Raw genomic sequence first — 9,805 nt, forward strand, 5'->3', positions numbered from 1 at the left:
AGGTTTCTCCGGGACTGTCTGAGATATTGGGGAGTGAGAATCACTCAGCTCACCCCTAATGCGATCCGGGTCCTGGTCGGCTTCCAAATGTTGTGCCGACATCAGGAGATAACTCCCACAGTCAACCTCTTCCGTCGCTGCTACTCACTCAAGAATAGTAGGACTGAAAAGGGATGGTACTACTTCGGGAACAAGGTCCCGAAGTTAGTGGTAGATGCACCCTCTTCCATCAAGAAGTGGAAGAGGAACTTCATTTTTGTCCCGGCTGATGACTTCCCTAGAGGGTTCTGGTGGAGGCCCCCTACCCCGGTCAAAGAGACCTCTCCGGGTAAATTGGAGGAGGGCAACTTCAGAAAGCTGACGGAGTCGGGCCTCTGGATCAACTGTTGGGATTTTTTCGAGGCAGTTCTTGTTGACGGCGGTATCAGCCGAGCTCTCATCAGCCCGGATTGTCCGCCATTCTATTCTAATAGGCTTGAAAAACATTGTACTTCCTTACTCCTTACTTTGTTTATTTTTCCTTGATTCTAACTAACTTTCCCTTTATACTTCGTAGTGACGAAAGTTTCCGACCTGATCACCGCGGGGGCTTCCGGGGTAAACAAGAGGTCATTCAAGCGTAAGGACCCGGCCGAACCGTCCACTCGGCCGAAGAAGAAGAAGACCCCGGCTCAAACCACTACGGCCACGACGAGCCGGAGGTCTCCCGTGATAATCACCGGGGAGGGCTCCCGCACTTCGACAATTCCAGCCGGGGTGGGCCGCACTTCGGCCATTCCAGTTGGGGTGCCCATCAGAGGGGTAACCATAACTTCTCCACCCCGGGGCAGAGGGACAACAGCGTTTCCCGTAGTTTCAGTGACGGGGTCCTCCCTTTTCAATCTTCACAACGTGCCCTCACAAGAAGCCGGGGAGGATAAAAGGCACTCCGGCGCTCAATGGTGTCCGGAGTGGGAGCTCAACGTGAACGACCGCTGCCAGAATCCCTTGGTCGCTCAGGAGCTTCTGATCCATTCAGTTCTGCCCAGGGATAACACCTATGCCAGGAAGCTCACTCCAGGCGAACTGATGCAAAGTGCCTCCGTCTCCTGGGCTTCCACCACAGCTTTCCTCGCCGAACTGACTCAACACTATACTAGGCTGGTCAAAAACTATCAACCTTCGTCTGAGCTGGAGAAGAAGGTTGCCGAGCTGGAGGAGAAGCTGAAAGCGACCGAGCAGGAACGTGATAAGGCCGAGGCAGCGCGAGAACAGGCCGAGGCTACCAAGAACTCCTTGATGACTGCCCTTGCCGAAGAAAAAGATAGAAGGGCTCAGGAGGAAGAGTCAACTAAGGCGGCCATTGAAGAAGCTGGGACCACAGCGCTGGAGGCCTTCCGAAAATTGGAGGGTTTTCTCAAGGATCTTGGCGAGCTCACCTTGCCGAGTTTCATGTTCGGATACACCTCGGCAGTTCATGATGCGGCTCCCTTCCTCACTCCGGAACAGTTGGAGTCCCTTCACGACAAGGATAATTTTAACGAGGATGCCAAGGAACTGTTCGACCGCATGGCCGAAGGCATCCGGACTGGAAGAGATCTGGCCGAGGTGAAGGAAGAGTTCAATAAATGGTTGTCTGAATTTGATCTGGATGGGGCCGAACTCCATGGCGACGACGACGGCAGTGATGGCGGAGATGACGACGGCACTGATGGCGGAGGCGGCGAGGCTGAGGCAACCGGGGACAACCAGGAAGCCGGGGCAGGGGGTGCGTAGGTGGTAGGCTTATTTTTATTAAGTCGCCGAGGTGACGGGTTCATACCCGACCTCGGTACTATGTAACTTGTTTTTATCATTAATACAATGACTTTCAATTTTCACTTCTCTTTTATTCAATCTCGGCTAATATACACGTTCTGTCCTCTTATTTTTTTATTTAGAATAGCATGAAATAATTCTAAGGAAGAAATAACAGATGAGTTGAATAAATAATAGAGTACATACCCTTTAGGGGTGATACAATCTGAGGTTCTCAGCGTGCCAAGTTCGGAGCACCCGAGAACCATCCCGGTAAGCTAATTTACAATATCCATTTTGGCTAGACTCGACAATACGGTAGGGTCCCTCCCACTTGGGACTGAGTTTTCCCTGAGATTCAGCTCGGCTGACAGAATTCTTCCGGAGCACTTGGTCTCCCGGACTGAACCGTAGGTGTTTTACTCGGGCATTGTAATAACTAGTTAGGATATTTTTGTAAATAGCGACTTTAACTGCCGCCATGTCACGCTTCTCTTCGGCGAGGTCGAGGTCAACCCGCCGCTCTTCTTCATTAACTTCGACAGCATACGCGCCAATTCTTGGGCTCGGCGTGATGAACTCGGCCGGAACGACCGCTTCGGACCCATAGGTTAAAGAGAACGGCGTCTCTTGTGTTGCCGACCTCGGGGTGGTCCTGTAAGACCACAACACACTTGGAAGCTCCTCCATCCAGGACGATCCGGCTCAATGTAGCCTAGTTTTGAGGCCATGGAGGAGAGTGCGGTTAAAATTTTCGGCCTGCCCATTGGCCTGGGGGTGTCCAACCGAGGTGAAATGTTGTTTGATTCCAAGGTTTTCACACCACGCCTTGAAGGGATTATCAGCGAACTGCTTGCCGTTATCCGAGATCACCACCCGAGGCAGGCCGAAGCGGCAAACCACGTTCTTTCAGAAAAATTTTTGAACGGCGGCCCCAGTGATGCTCTTCAGGGGCTCGGCTTCTACCCATTTGGTGAAGTAATCCACCGCCACTGCCACATAGGCATAATTACCAGGGGCTCTGGGGAATGGGCCGATTATATCAGTCCCCCATTGTTCAAACGGTCATGGCGAGGTGATGGGGATCATGAGGTTGGTCGGCTGGTAGTGCTCAGGGACGTGATGTTGGCAAGCATGACAGCTAAGAACCAGGATTTGGGCATTTACCCTCATGGTGGGCCAGAAATACCCTAGCAACAAAACTTTTTTGACGAGCATCCTATAGCCGACGTGAGCACCACAGAGTCCGTCGTGTATATCCTGGAGAACTCTTTGGCCTTCTTCGGGTGTGATACACCGTAGCCACGGGGCGAGGTAGGACCTTTTGTACAATAGATTTTGTCGAAGGGCATACCTAGCTACTTTGCGCTGAAGCTTTCTTGATTCAGCTCGGTCATCAGGGAGCTCCCCCCGACTGAGAAATCGGATCAAGGGGCCCATCCAGGTGTCACCGGGGTAAACGGGGCACACTACTTCTTCTATGTACCCCGGTTCGGCTAAGACTTCCACAAGTACCGACCTGTTCAAGTCAGAGAATGAGGTGGAGGCGAGTCGAGAGAGGGCGTCAGCTCGTTTGTTTTGAAATCGTGGTATCCTTTGAATTTCAAAAGACTCGAAGTGTGAGATCAACTAGTGGACCTTGGAGAGGTAGCGATGCATGACCTCCTCTCTGGCCTCATATTCACCCAATATCTGGCACACAACGAGTTGGGAGTTACTGTAAACCAAGATGTGCCCGACGCCGAGCTTGCGGGCTAGCTGGAGTCCAGCAATGACTGCCTCGTATTCGGCTTCGTTATTGGAAGCAACGAAGTCAAACCTTAAGGCATATGAGCACACCTCCCCCTGGAGGTCTTCGAGGAGCAAACCTGCTCCACTACCCTCGCTGTTAGACGAGCCATCCACATGCAGGATCCACCGTTGAGGTTCGGCCGTGGCCGGAGTTTTAGCCGAGATATTCTCATTTGCCTCATCAAAAGTGAGCTCGGCTAAGAAGTCCGCGAGAGCCTGAGCCTTGATTGCTGTACGAGGTTCATAAGACAAGTCGTACTCCCCCAATTCGATGGCCCATTTAGTGAGGCGCCCGGAAGCCTCTGGCCGGGATAAGACTTGTCTGAGGGGTTGGTCGGTGCTCAGACAAATGTGGTGAGCTAAAAAGTAGGGTTTGAGCCTGCGAGCTGCGTGGATCAAAGCCAGTACGAGTTTCTTCGCCTGGGTATACCTAGTTTCCGGACCCCGGAGGACTCGGCTGACATAATAGACTGGCATCTGTATCCCCTCCTCCCTTATCAGCACTGCGCTTACTGCCTCGGCAGCAGCAGACAGGTACAAGAACAGCTTGTCCCCTGGCCGAGGCGAAGTGAGTGTTGGGAGGTGATGAAGGTATCCTTTTAGTTGCTCAAAGGCCTGTTGACATTTCGCAGTCCAGGAGAAGCTGTCGGCCTTCTTGAGAATCTTGAAGAAGGGTAATGCCTTGGAGGCTGACTGTGACAGAAACCGGTTCAGGGCTGCCAACCGCCTCGTAAGCCTCTGCACGTCGCGAATACACCGAGGTGGAGACATCTCCTAGATCGCTCTCACCTTATCAGGATTTGCCTCTATACCTCGTCGGGAGACGAGGTAGCCCAAAAATTTTCCCGAGGTGACCCCAAAGATACATTTTTTGGGGTTTAGCATCATCCGGATTTTCCGGAGGATCTCAAGGACTTCCCTCAGGTCGGAAAGGAAAGTGGAGGTCGTTTGACTCTTAAGGAGGACGTCATCCACGTAGGCTTCGATATTTCGCCCGATCTGGGACTTGAAAGCCTGGTTGACCAGGCGTTGATACATTGCCCCGGCATTCTTCAGCCCGAAGGGCATGGTGGTGTAGCAGTATGTGCCTCGGTCAGTGTAGAAAGTTGTCTTCTCCTGGTCCTCTGGACTCATTCCGATCTGGTGATACCCCTTGAAGACATCAAGGAAACAGAGGACCTCATAACCCATCGCCGAGTCCACCAAGGTGTCGACCTTGGGCAATGGGTAGTAGTCTTTGGGGCAGGTCTTATTGAGATCGGTGAAGTCGACGCACATCCTCCAAGCCCCCGCGTCCTTCTTGACCATGACCGGGTTGGATAACCAGATCGGATACTGGACCTCCCGGATTATCTTTGCGGGTAGGAGCTTGTCCACTTCTTCTCCCACAGCTCGGCTGCGCTTAGGGCCGATGTGCCTTCTTTTCTGTTTGACTGGGCGGGCTTGGGGATCGACATTCAGCTCATGTATCATGAGGTGATGCGGGACTCCATGGGCCTCATCTGCGGCCCAGGCGAAGACGTCACGGTATTCTCTGAGGAGATCCACCATCCCTTTCTTAATTGGGCCAGGCAGACGGATACCGATGCGGACGATCTGATTTGGTTTTGTGGGACTCAAGGAGACTTCTTTCATCTCGTCCCCCGTCTCCAGCCTCGGGAACTTCTCAGCTTGCTGAGGGTCGAGGCAATCTATCGACAGGATGTCTGACCTCTTCTCGGACCTTCTATCAGAGGTCATTGGAGAGGCCGCTTGCAAAGTGGCGAGGTAGCATTTTCGGGCAGCGCAGACATCGCTGCTTACTTCGGCGACCCCTGCGGGGGTTGGAAACTTAAAACTCAAGTGGTATGTAGAGTATACCGCTCGCAGAGCGTTGAGCGTAGGTCGGTCCAGGAGTAGGTTGTACGGGGAGTCAGCTTTAACCACCACGAAGTTGACTGGGATGGTTCGACACCGGAGATGATGCCCCACAGTCACTGTCAACGTTATCACCCATTCGGGATGCACAACGTGCCCCCCGAACCCTACCAGGGGGGTTCTTACCGGGGTCATGCTTTCCCTGGCCAGTTTGAGGTTATCAAACGTGCGGAGGTACATGACGTCCACCGAACTTCCCGGGTCAATGTCGACTTTCTTCACGATATAATTGTTGGTGAGCACTTCAATCACCAAAGCCTCGTGACTGCTGGAGGCTGCTGGGACAGGATCGCCGGGTCCATAAGAGATCACCTCGGATAGGCGAGAGCTTGATTCGGTCTGATCCGGGTTGGCTTGCCTGTAGGTACTCTTCCGGGAGTTCTGACTATCTCCTCCCGTTGGACCTCCGGCGATTGTATTGATGACCCCGGCTATGTTGGATCTATATCCTAATTCGTGACCCGAAGATCCGTCTCGGGGAAGCCTTTTCGTCTCCCTAGGATCCTTCGGGGGCCTACAACTGTTTCTCGACGTCCGCCTTTCGTCTCGGCATTGATCACCCCGGTTGTCACGTCGAGGCTCATTACGAGGTTGACCTCCACCTCGGCGGATAAACTGCTTCAGGTGTCCCTGTCTGATGAGGTTCTCGATCTCCCTTTTGAGGTCGTTGCAGTTCTCGGTTTCATGCCCGATATCCCGGTGATACAGACTGTAGAGGTTCGAGTTCCTCTTATCCCTGCTGCCGAACATTTTGGGAGGGGCCTTTCCGAGGTTGTTCTGCTCCATTACGGACAACACCCGGGATCGGGTGGTGTTCAGGGGGATTAACTCGGACTCAGGGATGGGTGGCTTCCCCTTGGAAATCCTGTCGAAAATGCTACGGCGGTCTCGGTCAGGACTTTGGAAGGCACTCCCTGACCCCACTTCACTTCGGCCAAGATCTTTCCCCTTTCTGGGGTCTACCTTCGGACGAGCAGTTTGGACCTCCTTCTTCATGCGGTTGAGGTCCTCGGTCTGGATGCCCTTCTCGACCTTCAACCACAATTCGTGGAGTGAGTGGGGATATTTCTTGTGGATCCCCGTATTGAATACCCCGACAACGAGCCCATGGGTGAAAGCAGCAATGGTGACCTGCTCATTAGGGTTAGGTATCTGTACGCTTTCTTCGTGGAACCTCTGGACGTACGACCGAAGTGATTCTCCCGGGTTCTGTTGCATATTCAACAGATAAGCCGAGGTTCTGGTCGTAGGCCGGGAGGAGACGAACCGGTGAAGAAATTTCTCCACTAATTCCCCCAGGGTTGAAATGCTCCTAAGTTCTAAACCCCAGAACCATTTTCGGGCTGTCCCCTGGAGGAATATTGGGAAAGCTCGGCATATGACGGGGTCAGGGATGCAATATAGGCGGAAGGCCGAAATGAAAGCATGAATGTGGTCTTCAGGATCTCCTCGGCCGTCGTAAGATGGTATCGAGGGAAGTTTGAAATTGGGAGGAAGCCTCTTCTCGTTGATGTCATCCGTGAAGGGTGGAGCCCTCTAGTAATCCACCCCAACTCTCTCCATGGGTCGAGATTCCTCAGGTCGTCGGCCCAAGAGCCCTCTTGACAAAGACCTGGTCAGGGAGGTTACCTTAGAAGTGGCCTTGGAGAATGCTTTCTTCGAAGCACTACGGCTCAAGCGTCTCCCGTCGGATTCTTCTTCGGACGAACCTTCAGGAGATCCAACCGACTTCCTTTTAGAGGACTCGGCATTTTGCTTGCCTTGTCTCTTAAGATACCTCCCTAACTCCTCGAAAATGTTAGGGTTCTCGGTCACAAACTCGGCCATACGGGTTATGGCTTCTTCGTTTGCGGGCTGGGTCCTTGGGGACTCCTGCCCTTCAGAAATATCTTCTTGCTGAGCCGCATTACTTTGCTCAACCCCAATAGTGAGAGCTTTCCTGCTCCTAGAACGCGTAGGCTTCATTCTCTGATGTTTTCGCGTTCCCACAGACGGCGCCAATTGAAGTGGTGAATTCGGACCGGCTAGAGTGAACCGTGAACTGGTAGTGCTCCAGTTGAAGAGGTCACATCGGTTTGGATCACCTGCTTAGGTTACGAAAGGGGCTGAATCCCCCGGTAGAACTCCAAATCTTAAGTTAGTTCGGGATTGGGAAAATAATTTAATATAGAGAGGATCAGTATATGATTTTTACCAGGAAATTGGTCATCCCCCTTCTCTGTAGAAGTCTTGAGTATTTATAGAGGATGGACAGGAAAGAGGGACTGCTTGCACTGGTCCCTAGAGATCTGGCAGGGTCAGCGCATCAAGGTGATTTGATGGGCTCTGCGGAAAGGTGCGCCGGAACAGTCGTGTGTCAGGCGGCGTATGTCAGAGCAGCTTTATCAGAGGTGTCAAAGGTCATGTTCCATAACTCCGGTTGTCAGGTCATTATACTTCACTTCGGCTTTATGAGGGAAAGCCTTGGCCAAGGCGGTAATTGGGCCGAAGTCAATTCCCGATGATGATAGGCCGAGGCGGTCGGAACCGAAGTACTTCAGGACGGGACCCCCAGCGCTATCCGAGTTGGAAATACCCTCCTCACCTAGCCTCCAAAATCCTTTAGAAAAGAACCGAGTAGAAATATAGAAAAATCCATACTTCTAGTGCTTTATTGAGGTCGAAGCACTACCAAGGGTCTCATAAGAGGATGGGTGCCGAAGTAAAACCATCAATTGTCCTGAATTTTGCACATGATGGTGTAGAACCTCCAAAATAAACCGATCAAGACTTCTATCTCAAGGTGCTTACACATCATCTCAAAACTTATAAGGATGCGGACGGCATTCAGTACCAACTAGGTGATTTGGACCCTCCAGTAAAAGAGATTCGCACGGAAGAACCTCATCAAGAGAAGTCTCAACCCGATCTTCACATGTTCATGATAGATCACTACATAGTCAGTGGGAGGTCAGCAAGCTCCACGCCTCTCTAGAGGACCATTGCTTACAAACTAGGAGGCCAAGATAGTGGTCCAATATATTTTGGACATTTTGTCGTGAAACATAATGTAGACACCAAAATTTCATTTATTTAATACAATTTTTGTTTTATTTGTTTATTTAATTCAATTTTAGCTTTATTCTTTTATTTTTATTTTTATTTTATTATTATTTATTATTATTATTATTATTTATTTTTGTTTTCATTTTTTATTATTTTATTTTAATTGATTTAAGGTGGCAAAATAGTAATTGGTGTTTGTTTTTATTTTGGTACATGCATTTAGATTCATCATTTTCTTTTCTTTTTAAAACATTTTTTACACTAAATTTTGAGAAAAAGAAAATTCTTAATAAATCCATTTTTATCTTTTTCAAACTCAATTTTTGCTAAATAAAATGACATTTTATAAGGTAATTAGAAATTAGTATTTATTTATCATAAATTGGTTTTTGAAAAGAAAGAAAAATACAAAACAAAAATAATAGATGACACACATGCAATAGGGCCAAGTGGGGCACATGCAATAGGGACAAGTGTCTCTTTATTTCTTTGACAACATAACACCTAGAAGGTGAGGTGTTAGGAGACATGGAGGCCTAAGGAAATTTGAGAGAAAAATAAGAAAAGGGGGCAAGGGGCGGCTGGAAAAAAAGAAAAAACTAGCTACGAAAAAAAAGGAAGAAAAGGAAAGGCAAGCAAAAAGGAAGAGGCTACGGGTTTGAAGAAAAGGCAGCAAGGGAAACCAGAAAAAAAGACTGGAAAAAAGAGAGGAATCTATGGGCTGAGGTTTGAGAGAAAAAGAAAGAAGGAAAAAGAAAGAGCCGAGAGAGGGAAGCTTCGGGAACCAAGCAAAGGAAAAAGAGGGAACCGAGGAAAAGAGGAGAAAAGGGTTTTCGGCTGGAGCAAGGAAAAGAGGGATTGAGAGAGAGGAGCTGGGTGAGAGCTTCGGAAGGCAAGCAAGGGAAAGAGACAAGCGAGGGAGGAGAGGAAAGAACTAGGAGGGGAAAAGAAACCGAGAGAGAAAGAGAGAGTTTTGAAAAAAAAGAAGGAAAAACTGAAAAGGGAGCAGGAGAGGAGATCTGGGGGAAGATTAGAACAGGAAAACGGCAAAAGAAAACGAAGAAAGAGAGAACGGGAGGAAGAAAGAAAATTTTGCAGAAATCCTTTTTTGGATCAGGCTGATTGTCTGCTATATTGGGCTACAATTTTTCCAATCAAATCGATCTCTTTTTGGGCGGTTTGAGCAATCTGGGATATCTACAACATGAGGGGAAGAATTTTTGTTCAGGGATTTTTCTGAAATACTACCAGGAAGGTATCCAAATCGAGGCTCAAA

At 49.8% G+C, this 9,805-nt stretch overlaps 2 protein-coding genes across 2 annotated transcripts; both read right to left on the bottom strand.

Moving 5' to 3' along the window:
* Positions 1–1,986: 1,986 nt before the first annotated feature.
* LOC140036408 (uncharacterized) lies at positions 1,987–2,466 on the bottom strand. The gene has a single exon (XM_072077801.1). The coding sequence runs from the start codon at positions 2,464–2,466 to the stop codon at positions 1,987–1,989; it is 480 nt and encodes a 159-aa protein (XP_071933902.1).
* A 1,875-nt stretch (positions 2,467–4,341) lies between these two features.
* LOC113729303 (uncharacterized) lies at positions 4,342–7,449 on the bottom strand. Its single transcript, XM_072077802.1, has 2 exons — positions 7,114–7,449; positions 4,342–7,020 (listed from the first exon to the last, which is right to left on the bottom strand). The coding sequence occupies exons 1-2, from the start codon at positions 7,447–7,449 to the stop codon at positions 4,342–4,344; spliced, it is 3,015 nt and encodes a 1,004-aa protein (XP_071933903.1).
* Positions 7,450–9,805: the final 2,356 nt, after the last annotated feature.

This window comes from Coffea arabica, chromosome 2e (assembly GCF_036785885.1).
Source record: "Coffea arabica cultivar ET-39 chromosome 2e, Coffea Arabica ET-39 HiFi, whole genome shotgun sequence".
NCBI lineage: Eukaryota > Viridiplantae > Streptophyta > Magnoliopsida > Gentianales > Rubiaceae > Coffea > Coffea arabica.

Excerpts from the sequence above, each read along its gene's own strand:
- LOC140036408 (XM_072077801.1), bottom strand. The coding sequence starts at position 2,466 with ATGGAGGAGCTTCCAAGTGTGTTGTGGTCTTACAGGACCACCCCGAGG.
- LOC113729303 (XM_072077802.1), bottom strand. The coding sequence starts at position 7,449 with ATGAAGCCTACGCGTTCTAGGAGCAGGAAAGCTCTCACTATTGGGGTT. Across the intron at positions 7,021-7,113 it reads TCTCCAAGGCCACTTCTAAG|AGGGCTCCACCCTTCACGGA; the intron begins GTAACCTCCCTG and ends GTGGATTACTAG.